The 14,048-nt window shown below is 42.3% G+C and overlaps 5 protein-coding genes across 5 annotated transcripts; 2 read left to right on the forward strand and 3 right to left on the reverse strand.

Moving 5' to 3' along the window:
• Positions 1–1,283: 1,283 nt before the first annotated feature.
• PCYB_081560 (hypothetical protein) lies at positions 1,284–2,941 on the reverse strand. Its single transcript, XM_004221894.1, has 6 exons — positions 2,600–2,941; positions 2,319–2,410; positions 2,031–2,097; positions 1,796–1,839; positions 1,656–1,682; positions 1,284–1,524 (listed from the first exon to the last, which is right to left on the reverse strand). Exon 1 carries the CDS (start codon positions 2,802–2,804, stop codon positions 2,616–2,618), a length of 189 nt encoding a protein of 62 aa, XP_004221942.1. The 5' UTR covers positions 2,805–2,941; the 3' UTR covers positions 1,284–1,524; positions 1,656–1,682; positions 1,796–1,839; positions 2,031–2,097; positions 2,319–2,410; positions 2,600–2,615.
• Positions 2,942–3,402: 461 nt separating this feature from the next.
• PCYB_081570 (hypothetical protein) lies at positions 3,403–6,117 on the reverse strand (the record flags this gene model as incomplete). The annotated part of the gene is made up of 2 exons (XM_004221895.1): positions 3,403–5,799; positions 5,833–6,117. The coding sequence occupies 2 exons, from the start codon at positions 6,115–6,117 to the stop codon at positions 3,403–3,405; spliced, it is 2,682 nt and encodes an 893-aa protein (XP_004221943.1).
• Positions 6,118–6,874: 757 nt separating this feature from the next.
• On the forward strand, positions 6,875–7,756 carry PCYB_081580 (hypothetical protein; the record flags this gene model as incomplete). The annotated part of the gene is made up of 1 exon (XM_004221896.1): positions 6,875–7,756. One exon carries the CDS (start codon positions 6,875–6,877, stop codon positions 7,754–7,756), a length of 882 nt encoding a protein of 293 aa, XP_004221944.1.
• Positions 7,757–8,315: 559 nt separating this feature from the next.
• On the reverse strand, positions 8,316–8,897 carry PCYB_081590 (thioredoxin domain containing protein; the record flags this gene model as incomplete). Its single annotated transcript, XM_004221897.1, has 2 exons — positions 8,316–8,516; positions 8,619–8,897. 2 exons carry the CDS (start codon positions 8,895–8,897, stop codon positions 8,316–8,318), a joined length of 480 nt encoding a protein of 159 aa, XP_004221945.1.
• Positions 8,898–11,104: 2,207 nt separating this feature from the next.
• On the forward strand, positions 11,105–11,772 carry PCYB_081600 (hypothetical protein; the record flags this gene model as incomplete). Its single annotated transcript, XM_004221898.1, has 1 exon — positions 11,105–11,772. A coding segment is annotated over one exon (666 nt), but the record flags the coding sequence as incomplete, so codon positions are not given.
• Between the last annotated feature and the right edge of the window lie 2,276 nt (positions 11,773–14,048).

A 14,048-nucleotide genomic window follows, 5' to 3' on the forward strand; every position in this document is an offset into this window, starting at 1 on the left:
AGACACGGCGCAAAAAATGAACTGCATTCCTGTTGAAAGAAAAAAAAAAATTTTTAGCAACATAATGGAATCTCAAATGGAATAAAAAAATGTGAAGCGAAGCTGCGTCATGCCTTTCTCGTAAATTTTATAACAGAATTGTGAATCGAAGAAGAAATTTCTCTTTACGCTTATTTTATTTTTTTGCCGCAAACAACATGTGCTGATCTGACCCAAACGGCGCAGTTAGATAGAGGGAGTATTTTTTCTCGTTCGCTTTTTTGTTAGCGTTTCTTTACATGTGAGCCTTCCCTCTTTTTTGTTCATTAGCTGTGCATACATTTTTTTATGTATATCGCATAACAGATGACACATGAGGGAAGGAGGCAAAAGTGATCCCACCATTATATCCTGCTTTGTCCGTAGCGGGCGTGTACCCACCTCTCTCAGCCTCGAGTCAACCCGCAGGAAGTAACGTTGTTACCTACATTTGGTAATTTTTTTATGCATGGTAGTGCGGGAAAAAAAGAAAGTGAAAAAACGTCTGTATGTAGAGCGTTACGCAGGGGGAGCGGGAAACTACTTGTTCATCCTCCCCATGGTAATGAAAAAAAAAAAAAGGAAAAAAAGGCACTTTCAGAGAAGCATAAAGCTTACAATACAGGGCAGTGTCCTCTTTGCCTATCAAATGTACCAATTCATAATGCCCCTTTTTGCCCCTCTCACCATACTGTAATCAATTAAATGGGAGAACACCCACTTTGGCATTCCACCTCGCTGCTCATCTGTTAAAGGAGAAGGGGTGAATTTTAACCCCCAGTTGTTCTAGGGAAACACGTTCCCGTTATTACCATTCGAGGTGTGTGGGGGGTGAACACGGAACGTATTCCCCATCGAGTCGATCACACAACCGTTTATGTGATACCAGCCATGTGTTATGTAATGCCTGCCATGTGTTATCTAATACCTGCCATGTGTTATGTAATGCCTGCCATGTGTTATCTAATACCTGCCATGTGTTATGTAATGCCTGCCATGTGTTATCTAATACCTGCCACGCATTATCATTACCCGCACATGCGTATGTAACGCGATACGTACGTATAAACAGTATGAGCCGTGGTGAGCACTCCCCCCCTGTGGGGTGGTACCAAATCACTTCCAATTCGCAGCACAAAATGGGGTCATATATATTCGTGAGTTGTTGCACATTGCAGTGGTAGAGGTGGATGGGGAGTCCACATAAAAAAGCGGGACACACCTTACACATGTCGTGCAAACCTTAGGTCTACATAGTTACGTGCACGGGGGGAAGAGCAATGTTGGTAGGGGGTGATAGTGGTAGGAACAACGGTGGGAGATTCATTCCCCCCACATTTTCACACTTATTGCCGCATTGCTGTGCAAACATTTTCTGCAAAGGGGATAAAAAGAAGAAAAAAAAAAGGAACTCCTCCTTTGTCGCTTCCCCTAACGCTACCGCAAATTTCACTCGGTGGAAAAACTTTCATAAAATTTTACATGCGCGTCGACTTCATCTAAAAACTGAAATGCAGTCATTTCAAGTTGGCATAATTGTGTGTGTGCGCGGAGAAGTGCACGGCTTATGTCCCTTTTTTTTTGCCAGGATAATTTATTTTTTATTTATTTTTTTTTTTTTCCTTTTTGCAAGTTACCCTATCTAAGAACCTCTTCTGCTCTATCTGAGAAGGGAGAAAAATTTTGTTCAAATGTGTGCTTACGTGAGATGCGTGTGGAAGTTGGCTCGCCGCCCACCCTGGCAACAAATCAAAATAAAACCTTTTGGTCTAAATACCGGTTCGAAGGAGTCCACTAAGTTACGTAAAACGTCCGTCACAGCTGCAAAGGGAGAAAGCGCATTTTTTTTTTTTTTTCATCATTACGTTGGAAAGACAAAGTAAAACAGCACCCAGTGGGTGTGCGTGGAAGTTCCAGCTGTCCCTTTTCTTCCCTCCCATTTTTAAGAGCATCCCAAATTGTAGTTTTGTAAGTAGAGATCTTTCTCCACTTTTCTCAATTTTTCAAGTTACAAATGTTTGAGGGGTCATCTACTTCATCCAAATATTTGTTATATAATTCGCCTGGCGGGACATCCTCCTGCAAATTGAAAATTGCATGCGCACATTTCAGCGTTCAAGGTGAACTTACCAAATGGGGGTCACCAATTGAGGGGCACCATCCAAGTGCTTGCGCTAACCAAGCTACATTTGGTGCGGCATAAAAATGTCTGAACAATCTGCACATTATCACCCATCCACTATATTTGTAAATTCAAAATGCCCCATTTGTGCATTTCCCCTGGCGAAACTCTTCCTCACCGTTGGCTGGAGAATAATTAATGGGGTATCCAAAACTCCCGTCTCTCCTTTTAACTGTAACCTAAACGCTTTTTGCTTTTTGTCATCGTACGCTTATTGGGAAAAAAAAAAAAAAATTGAAGTGATGTGATGTGAATTGGCTTCTATGCAAGATGGGTCGTATTATACAGCTATAACGGGGAAGCTTCCACGCTACACATGCGTCAACCAGCACCCCGCTGCTACACTAAAGCAACCGAGAAGAGGGACCCCCCCCCTTTGTACCCTCCTCATTTCGTACACAGGTCTATATTCAAGTCACCAGACTGGTGAGTCTTTCCCCTTGCAAAGGATGGACCTCCCCCTCCCTTTGAGATCAACACTGCGCATTGGCAAAGCACCGCGAAAAGGAAGATTTTCAAAATAGGGCCATTCATATTTTCCAGGGAAGTACTTCACCAAATGGGGGCATGCGCATGTAGACAAAAAAAAAAAATTATAGAGCATGTACCCCACCACCTCTCCAAAGGTGAAACGTACAGACACAGTGGTCGAACAAAATTGACACAAAAACAAGCCGTCAATAATTTAACGTCAAAGAGGAACTTGTTGCGATTTAAGAAAGTTACATGAAATATTTTTCGAAAAAACACAAAAGATACGTTCAGTTACGAATTAAAACGTGGGTACAATTTAAACAAAATGGGTTCCCCATCGGTGTGTCCCTTCATTTGGGAAGATAACCAAGAAGGGGATGGACGCAAAAGGAAGGGGTCCTCCCTTCGCTGCGAATTATCAGTGTATGTACAGAAAAAAATAAAGGTAAATAAAAAAAAAATAAAAATAAATAAATAAAAATAAATATATAAAAATAAATAAAATAAAATAAAATAGCGAGATGGGGAGCCCACCGGTGTGCAGAAAGGCACCCCCAGTTGTGCAAACCCTTTCCGAGACAGAAGCAGCACATGCCTTAAATATGTTCAAAATAATATGTACGTCATTATGCGTCACTTTGCAGCTTTCTTCGCAACATTCACGTGTACGCATGAGGTGTGACGCCCCACCGGCCTGGAGAGAACCTTCGCCGGTTCCCCTAACCAATTCAACCCTGCCCGTCCAGGATACTCTGTCGAAGCGCGCTAATGGATCCAACCTTCTCCTCGTAACTCATGCACCTCCAGGAATAAAACGGAATGGCAATTATGCTGTATCCCTTAATCAGCAAGTAATTTATTTTTACTAATGTCTCCGACTTAACGAAATAATTATTGTTCTGAAAAATTTCATACGGGTTGTAAGACATGCCGCAAATTAGAAGGAGCTGTTTTTTTTCTGTCTGAGCATTTTGACCTTGGGGGGTACTGCTCTTTTCCTGCGTTTTGGGCAGCCCAAGTGAGTGGGTTCCTACCTCCCCTGCGTTTCTCACATCAGAAGATCCAGCGGACTCATGCGCCTCTTCCCTGAGTTCATTCCGCACACTCACACTGTTCAAGAAGTCCAACTCGGTGCCTTGCCCAGGGGAGTAGAAAAAATCCAGCGGTTCCAAAAACAAGTAAACCACATAGTTGTCAAACTCGAACAGCGATATTGTATACGCGCCCTCCTTAAAGTGCATCTTCACATTTTTCGTAAAATTTTGAACAATTCCAAATAATTCTAAAGTCAGAATTTTATTTGGCACGCTGTCCCTCATGGCGTAGGGGAAGGTATACACCAAGGGTGAGTTCTCCTCTGGTGGATCCGCTTCTTCCTCCGCAGCTGTATCGAATAGGTGCCTGCTTTCCCCCCACAGGGTGATACCCTTGTAAAAGTACTCTACAAAAGTATACACACTTTGGTCCTCTATGGGGTAGCCCACCTGTACGTCTTTACCCTTCCTCCTTACCAACGCGTAATGCTCTAAGCATTTTTGGATTGACGAGCTGTGCGCATTCTTCACCTCAGCATTCAACAGATTCATAATAAAGCACAGCACCAAGCTGTGATTATCCGCATTCTCAGATGAGTGGAAAATACAAAAATACCGCTCTACTAATTGTTCATAAAAATCGGTATCCTCGTTAATATAAAATAGGCACTTCTTTCTCCCCTTGCCAGAATTGATGGAACTCCAATTTAAAAGTGACAAGTTCCATATGATTGGCGTTTTAAATAAAGCGGAAAATATTTTTATTAGGCAATTGAAATTTAAGTACTCTTTTGAAAGAATAATTTCTCGACTTATGCAATTTAAAAAATATTTTAATTTTTCTTCATACCCACTTACACAATTTTGTAGAAGAAAATTCACCAGACACTCGAATAGATCTACATTCAAATGGCATACCGAATTTGGATTTATTTTCTGCTTCAAATTGTACCACAGATAGTGCTGGGTTAGTTCTTCTTCAGAAAAAACGTGGTTCTTCATTTCGCTTCCGCATGAATTCGGTTTGTTTAAAGTGCGCTCCAAAACTGGCAAGTAAAACTGGGAACGGCTCTGCACATCATGAATGGGACTGTACTCACTCGTAAGGTGGCCTAGTCGAAATGGCTCCCCCCATTCCTCATCCGCCGGGGGTTTGCCACCCTCAGTGCCCTGTTCGGCCATTTGGTTACTAACCACATCGGTGAGCAAAACATTCCTTCCGTCATCCTTGCTGTCACTCTTGCTGTCACTCCTGCTGTCGCTAGCTAAATGGGGAGATTTTTCAGAATCGTGCAAAATGTCAAAATTTACCTTGCCGTTCAGGTGATTTCCCCTCCCATGAATGAGCAAAAAATTTTGCACACAGGACAAAATTTGGTCGTACTTAAACTCTACGTTGACGTGGTTTACGCAGTTTACGCGGTGTATGCGGTTTACGCTGTGTGCGCTGTTTACGCTGAGTACGTGGTTAACGCTGTGTGCGCGGTTTACGCTGGACAATATTTTGATCACTTTTATGGCAATGGGGAATGCTAAGTGGGACAAGTTCACATTGGTAACAAATTTATCAGTGACGTACGAGTGAACTCCTAGCCTGTTTAACGAAATTGTTAACTCGGCCAGCTGTACATTGTTTAAGTGTGGAACGAACGCGGGAATTCTCCCCACAAGTATGGAGTTTATGTCTTTATTTACAAAGTCAAACTTGGAATATACGTGTGCAATTTTTACCAGCTGATCACCATTCAACTTGTTTTGATTTTTTACAAAAATATCCACAGATGAGTACAATAGCATGTCTTTTTTAATGTCCAAGAAGGCAAGCGAAATCAACACATTGACCAAATTCTCCACGTCAAACATGTATAGCAAATTCAACGTTGCAATGGCTATTCGGTTAAACAGATTTACGTCTCTTATTTGAACTTTACAAAAGCTTAAACTTAAAATGGATAAATTTTCAGGAGTTGCCAAATTTATTTTGTTCAAAAACGAAATGGATAACGATGCATACAGGGGAATGTACACCAAATTTAACTTGGAACATAAAAAAGAAATGTCACATATCTCTTTGATTGAATATTTGCATGTCTGTACAGATATCTGATGCAAAACGTTTTTTACCATATCTTCTTCTTCATTCAGCTTGTTGTTTATTTCCAAAGATTTTAACACCCTATAACAATCTTTTGCGTCAAATGAACCTATTTCACTGTTTATTCTTTTTTTAAACATTTCGTACATGGCTTTATTTTCGTTCGATATTCTTAAAATGTCGAATGCGTAATTGCCTAGGCTCTTCGCTGATAATTTTGCGACATCCCTCTCACTTGGCACAAATACGCTTCTCTTATGACACCAGAAAAAAAGGACCTTCCTTTGCTTTCTGCCCCTTACACATTTTATCATTTTGTCAGCTCCACAGAAAATTGCAGGACCTGCGAGGTCAGTTGCTACGTCTGATAATGCTTCATTTTTTTTTTTCTCAGATTGGTCAGCGGTTCGTGCTTCACGAGGCAGCGAGTTGGGCTTTCCCACATTTGGAAATGAAAAAATCGAGCGAGTGGGAAGGAAACCTTCGAGGGCGAGCGGCAAATCCTATTTGAGGACGAAATTATAAGTGAAATTGCAAGCCGACGCGCCGTTGTATCATTAAACGAGTCACGTGCACCCACGGGTGAACTTTCCTGCCCTGAAAAGTAAAAAAAAAAAAAAGGAGCAACTGCCGCAGCGGGATGTGCCTTCTCAACGTTCGTTAAATTGGATTATGTCCCGCTTGGCTAATCTGTTCAAAAGGGAACCATCAACACTATGCGTTCTACATAAGGGTACATTTCGGCTATGCCTCCTCACCACAGCGTTATCGCCTTTTCCACCCCACGAACGGTCAAACGAGTACACCCCTGCCTGTTCGTAATTTTTTTTTTCCATTTTTTCCTCATGGCGTATTGATTACATTTGACGCAACCCTGCTAAACTATTTTTGCCATACTTTCGAATGCATATACATTTGTGTTCAGTACGCATGCGTCGCTTGTCAATAATGTTCTCACACCCGTTAACGTACTTTCCTTGATTTGTACCCCCATTCCATCCCAAGTTGGCAACCATGTAGAACGATTTTTACCTGACCAGCTAGCTTTTTTTTTCTGCGTAATTTTTCCCAATGGCGGCGTTTAAACCTTACAAGTTTGTCCTTTTTGACAAAAACGTAAAAAATAGTAACTTGTACAAGCAGATAATTGCACACCTGGACTTGTCAATTCTTTGTAAAGAAATTTATGTAAGTGAAAAGTTATGTCATTTCAAATACGAACATGTGAGTAGGAACAAATTAGTGTACTTTTCAGATCACAACTTGTTCGACAAATTGAAATGCCCCCCACTCAACCGCAACATCGAGGAGCACCTTCGACAGTTCGCTTCCAGAGGTACGCAGCATGCTCATGACCGCACAGATGAGGAAGACAAATTTGAAGCAAAAAAACGGCATACCGACACGACGAAAGAGAAACAAAGTGGAATGCCCAACAACAAACTGCATAAAAATGATGAAGAGAATATGAACTCTCTCGTAAGTTTTTTTACGTATGATGAAAAAGAAAAAGACGAATTTTTTAACACATTAAATTTGAATAGAAAATACGAGGTGGACCACATAAATATTTTGTGCTTGAGCAATTGCGACTTCGTTGTTGATGCGCTTAGGAGGCAGCCATGCAAACGGAGAATTTCGATCTTCTGCCCATTTTACGTAATTCATGATGGAGGTAGCGACCGTGGTGGCGATCGTGGTGACCATGGTGGTGCCCATCTCGATGGCGCCTGCGGCAACTTCGAAGGAAAGAAGAACGTTCCAAAAAGGATTTCCGACTTTTTATACACCATCGTTAGCGACTTTCTTCCCATCAGTTACAAGTACATTCTTATGTCCGACCTCATCCGAGCGATTATTGTAAACTCTGAATTGTGTCAAGGACATGAGAGGGAGGACGTGGAGGTTTTGAAATTCATGGACATGATGCAGATTATAGGGAAGGCCGTATAATAGGTGGGCTTATTCCCCCTCCCTGAGTATTTTCACACCTCTTGTGCGCCCAGCAGTTAGGAGTTATGACCTTCCCATCAAAAGAATCTCCCACAGGGCTGTAAAAATATTTGCATTCCTTCGCTACTACAAAAGGGCCGCTTATAAAACCGAAGTCGCGTGACCATCTACTCACGCGCAATTTCGTCAGAGTAGCGGGAAAATCACAATTTAATTATGACAAAGGGATACTGTTTTGTAATGGCGTGAATTTAATACAAGGGATTGCACAACGGGGCTGCAAAAGGAACCAAATTGGCAGGGCGCGAAATGAATGAGCGAAGGTGTGGGCAAAGTTGGGTGACCCAATACGGCATGATTACATAAAAACTGAGGAAACCCAAATGGGGGTAGAAAAAAAATAAAATAAATGAGACACGCACAGAAGGGATAAACTCCCTGAGGAGGGAATACGTTCACAGAGGGAGACCCGCAACACATGTACAGGGTTATAACCCTCCTTAAATCATCACGCGTGCAGAAACGAATGAGCAAAAACGAATGAGCAAAAACAACGTAGTCAATCCTCAGCCTCCCTCGAATCAATCAACTTCCATTTCTTTAAAACATTAATGAGGGTCTGCTCGGAAAAATTATCGCCTCCTAACTCGTCAAAGCCAATGATGGAATGCTCAGTTTGTCCATTCTGAATAAGCATCAAAGTAGGAATGCACCAAATTTTCAAGCGCTCACAGAGAAAAGGGGACTTCTCAGCATTAATCTTAACAAAATTAATATGCAGAAATTTCTTGGACATGCTGATCAATTTGCTATCCATGTATTCACACCTCCATGTGGTATTTCTGTAAAAATGGCAACATACATTTTTTGAGTTTTTACAGATTTCGAAAAATTCTTTTTCTGATAAAATTTCCTTATATATCCCATGTCCCTTTTTCAGTAAATTTAAATTTTCATTATGTTTATTTTTAAGTTCTTGTAATCTTTTATTTTTTATAAATTCCAGTTCTTCATCATTATCATCGTATATTTTTTTTTCCAGTTTTTCGTATCTTTTAATTTCCAGGTCTATTTCGTTTTCTTTATCGCGTAGCGCGTCCAAGAGGTGCTTTTCTATGTTTCTCGTCACTTTGTTATTCATTTTGCGTTCCCCTTTTTTTTCTTCTGTTTGTTTGTGTTCTCTTCTACTTGCGTCTGCTTGCTTCTCCTTTGCTTGCTTCTACTTTGCTTCTTCTTGGCTTCCTTTTTCGTGCGACTTGATGGGATGGCTTTCTTTTATTTGTTCCACACAAGGCACATATGCGCAATGCGCTTCATCAAATTGTGTGCCTGACTTGGACTGGGGCCTCCCCTGCGCTTTGGCCAAAGTGCGCACGAACGCATGGGCATGTAAAAATGTAAAAATATATTTTCAAAAACGTGCGTACTTATACACAAGCAAGTTTATCCATTCGTGAGAGCACAAACTTTTGTGAAGTCCTCCCCCGACGTGCACTGGCGTAAGCGTATGTAGTGAGGCGGTCTTGCGTATGCCTAAGCGTTTAACGAGGGGAGTGACGCGCCGATAGGGAGGACCGATTGGGAGGACCGATTGGGAGGGCAGCTTTTCCCAACCGCTTTTCCGAACCGCTTTTCCGAACGACCACACGCCTCGCGTCCACACATGTCCAACGAACTCACCGAACGGTACACTATGGCACACTACCGAACGAAGGTACGAAAATAAAAAAAATTTCATACGCGCATTTCCACCCCGCAGTTAAAAAAGGAGTAAATTTCACGAATGTGGACTCTACCAAAGTGTTGGTTGGTCAAGCATACATTTTGCGAAAAAAAAAAAAAAAAAAGAGGAAGAAGAGGAGGAAGAGGAGGAAGAAGAAGGAGAAGCAAATTGCCAAGCACAGGCGCAGTGCGCTACACGTGTTTGCAATTTTTTTTCCTTTCCCCAATATGCAGTGCCGTATTCCTATTTTACAAAACCAGGGGCGACAAATTGCCACAGGTGCTAGCCAGCCCTCGTCCGCTTTGCCTTGCGCACAATTTTTAGCGAGGTGAAGAGGACAATTTTTTTTGCAAACTTTGCTTTTGCCCCTCCGCGCAAGTGCATGCGCCGGACGTACACGTGCCTGGGCCATGTGAACTGCGCGATCCGTATGCTTCCCATTCCCCCGCATGCATGCGTCCGGGTATATGAGTGAGTGCGTTGTTCCCTCCTCTGCAAAAGAACCCTCCTTTGGTCGTGGTCTACATTTTACTCGCGTTTTCCAAAATTGTTCGCAGCAACTATGTGCTTGGTTAAACGTGTCACATCACGTGCAGGTTTTTTTTTTTTTACCATCTTGTCATTTTTAATCCACCCCTTCTCCTTTTTTTTTTTTTTTTTTTTACCATTTTACAATTTCTCCCTTTTGGAAAAAACCAAGCATTGTAAAAACGCGCTCCTAACGGATAAACCTTTCCCAAAATTGTAATTTCTTTTTTTAACCGTTTAAAAAGGTAAAGCTTCCGAGTAGGTGACACTGAACTGGTATCCCATTTTGCTGCCAGCTGTGCTTAAATGTAAGGGCGCATGCTTGTAATACTTCCTTGTGAATGTTTGCATGTTCCTCTTTGCATATTCTTCGTTTCGTTTTTCCCACCGTATGTATACACCTGAATAAGTCGCTCTGCTCCTTACATTGTCGTGTGCTGCCTTGCCCATCCGCTGATCCACACCCCACCGGCGCGAACAAAATGAAGGTCGAAAGCAACAATAACGACCTCACGGACCCTTTCGCAGCGTCCCAGATTATAGGCGATAAGCTGCTGCAAGGCTGGACCTTGCTGAATGAGTGTTGCCACATGGTAAGATCCACTTGAGGTCAATAAACTTACGTGCCAATTGGCACTTGTGCATAGGAGATGCTTCCCAACGTGAGCTCCCCCACGCATGACCGTTTGTCCATGCATAACCCTCTGCCCATGCATAACCCTCTCCCCATGCATAACCCTCTCCCCATGCATAACCCTCTCCCCATGCATAACCCTCTCCCCATGCACAACCCTTTGCGCACACATGACCCATTCCCCACCCCTGACCGCAGTGCATGGTGACCCCCCTCATTAAGCAGAAGAACAAAGAGGAGCGGTTCTGTGCCAAGTGCAACGTGTACATTCTTTCGGAAAATCCAAAAGGGGATGAAATGCTAGGCAACCAGGGAAACAACAATATGGGTGGAAAGAAAAAAGTCGAAGGAGATTGCCAAAGAGATGTCCACCTGAAGGATTCCCAAAATCTGACAGCCGGAACGAACACTGCAAATGTGGAAGCCCACTCGGATGACTACACAGAAAAGTATCCCCATGTAGGTACATATGGAGACCCCCTTTTTGAGAAAAAATTATCCCCTATAGAATTCATCAAGGAAATAAAACTCCAGCATGATGAGTTCAATCAAATCTTAAACAGAAATAGCATCACTAAAGAAGAAACAGAAAATTTGATAGAATACAAAAAGTACCTAAAGGAAAGGTGCGGATATGACCTCGGGGAGTGGCTGAACAGTAATACAAGTTCCCTCAAAGGGATGGAAATCAGCAGTAAAAAAGAAAGCCCATCCAAATCAACTAATTTAGCTAACAAAGATATGAATCCAGAAGTGGAAGACAAAAAATCAGACAAGTTTCAAAATACGGAAATGAAATATCAACTTGGATTTAAACAAGGACATTCGAGTCAGAAACGGGAATATTTAAATGACTGTACACAAAGACGTCCAGATCTTATAATCTCCAAGGAGAATTATTTCCCTACTGGAGGTATGGATTTTGACAAATATACAAATTATATGGTAGACTTTATGATCCTTGACAAAGCTAAGGATGCTTTCATGCAAAAGTTGGATAAGTACGTCGAACAGCTGAGTAGGTGTGATAGTAAGAGTGACGAGAAAGAGTGCATCAGTCAAGTCACCACTGTCGTGGACGTACTAGAAAGGTTAAACAACTTAAGGAGAAATATTCACATCGTGATTTAGCGGCCACACTTAAGGGTATAGAAATGTGTGGGGGTAGAAGTATACCAGCTCGTTCAGTATTCTGTGAGGAATCCAAATTACCTACATGGTGCAATACCCATTGTAGGCCACCTTTTGTGCCAACTGTTTTGATCACACATCGGTGTGCACTTTCAAAGTTAATTAATTTTTTGAAATCCTAGCAGGCAGACTCTGTCGAGTTGGCCATATCACCATGTAGCCTTTTTTTTTTTTTACCTAAATGGAAAAAGAAATTACTACACCGTTTTGTACATTCTTTGTAGTAATCCATCGGCCCCTTTTTTTTTGGACATTCTTTTAACGACCTTGCGGAGGTTGCCAATTTGAGATGTGATATTAATGCACACGGGTGGTGTACGTACAGAGGTAGCTCTTACTAGGCGCCTGCTGTCCAAATATGTTATTTTTTTTTTTTTTTTTTTTCCCGAATTGACCCTTGTCAATGCTGTATTTGTATGTACTTTAATTTTTTTTAATTCACTTGTACACTCCTTAGTGCGCACTTCTTCCCCGCGTGAAGAAAACACCCTACTCGATGAAAACATCTTTCGTGAAGTGCGTAATTTGATGCAAGGAGCGCAATCAGAAGAGAACTGTACAAAATAATGGACACACGGTGGGGGTACACTTCCCCATATTGCAATCCCCAGCGTGCAATTTCCATTGTGCAAGCTTACCCATTGCTCTGGCTTCCCTGAAAAGGCAGCACTGTTTATGACCAGTCAAAGGAAAATCACGCGGCTACTTCTCACTGGTGGAAACACCATATGGGGGTACCGCCACTCAAGGCGTCACGAATATAAAACCGTCCTACCGCACGTGGCACACTTTTACAATTTATTCTCTGTTGAGGAAAGGTTTACCCTTAATGGGCATAATGCAAATTTTGCGTTTTCAAAAAAAGGCAGCCATTAAAACGGATGGCAAATGGTGATCTGTGGGGGGGCTAACTTGCGAGGTTTTTTTTCTTCCTTTTTTTGGGTGAAGAAACAAACCGCATATGGTGACCGTCCGTTGGATATACTTCCCTTCGCACTGTGTTGGCCCAAAAAGGAAACAAGAAAAAAAACGTGCAATTAGCTTAATCGAATAGCAGTTGCCAGGAGGCAAAAAAATGTGGTTATAATAAAGGGAAACTGTGGGGGTAAAAAAGTATCCTTTTATCTAGTTATACGTCGAGTATAGGGCAAATATGGGACGATTATGTGGAGCCTTTTCCCCCCTATGTTAAGCTTCCCCTTTTTTGCGTACATTACGCGGACACGCGCGGGTGGTAATCAGCACTTGCAGCATGCTAGAATATATTTATATTAAGCACCATGTGAACCCTACTGTTCGCCCCGTATGTATATCTATCCCTATGGCGCATACACACCACGAACGCGAATTGCTGTGCTGGCCTTGGGCTCTTTTTGAACCCTACCGAATCATCCCTTTGGGCAAAAGTGGTCATACCTTTCCTTCGCGTTCATCTTCGCGCCGTGCCCCCTAAGTTGGGAAATTCTCTCCTTTGCAAAAACGGAAAAATGTAACCTTTTTGAGAATGCCCTCTTGAAGGTAAAAAGAAGTCATCCCATTTGCTTCTTTTTAAAAAGGGGGGAAAAAAATTGGGGGGTTCACCCTTCTGTAGTTCCGCCTCACATAAGTTGCTATATGCCCTTTCATTTTGTCATGCGCGAAATGATGCAATGGTAGAAAAAGGGTATGCAAAAAAGGGGTACGCAAAAAAGGGGTACGCAAAAAAGGGGCACGCAAAAAAGGGGTATGCAAAAAAGGGGGTACGCAAAAAAGGGGTATGCAAAAAAAAAGAGCCCACCAAAAGGGCATATACTTATTTATGCACAAAGCCGCCAAAAGGTGTGCCCGTCGCTCGACTTTTCGTATGCACCAAGGGGAACTCCAACGCAAAGTATGCTACTTGTAATACTCTTCCACACCCACCTGGGTTGTTATGCCCCCTTTCCAAATCATCGGCAGAGGCAGAAGAAGCAGCGGCGGGTATTTTTTTTTACTCGTGCGGATATGCAAAACGGTGAGCGACGGGCTGCATTGGGGGGAGGATAACTTTTTTGAAATCGACCCCGCATGTACTGCACGTGCAAAAACTCATATTCAATGTACCGCAGCATGTGCTCGCGTACTTTCGTGGCACATCATCGCCCTAGCAATATAAAACATGCGTTACGCCTGTGCCTCGTGGGAATTGGGCATTTTTTATTACGTCGTGCGGTTCATTTTGCTATATATTTTGCTAC

Source organism: Plasmodium cynomolgi, chromosome 8, assembly GCF_000321355.1.
Source record: "Plasmodium cynomolgi strain B DNA, chromosome 8, whole genome shotgun sequence".
In the NCBI taxonomy this organism is placed as follows: domain Eukaryota; phylum Apicomplexa; class Aconoidasida; order Haemosporida; family Plasmodiidae; genus Plasmodium; species Plasmodium cynomolgi.

Coding starts and splice junctions, on each gene's coding strand:
- PCYB_081560 (XM_004221894.1), bottom strand. CDS start 2,804: ATGCTCTATAATTTTTTTTTTTTGTCTACATGCGCATGCCCCCATTTG.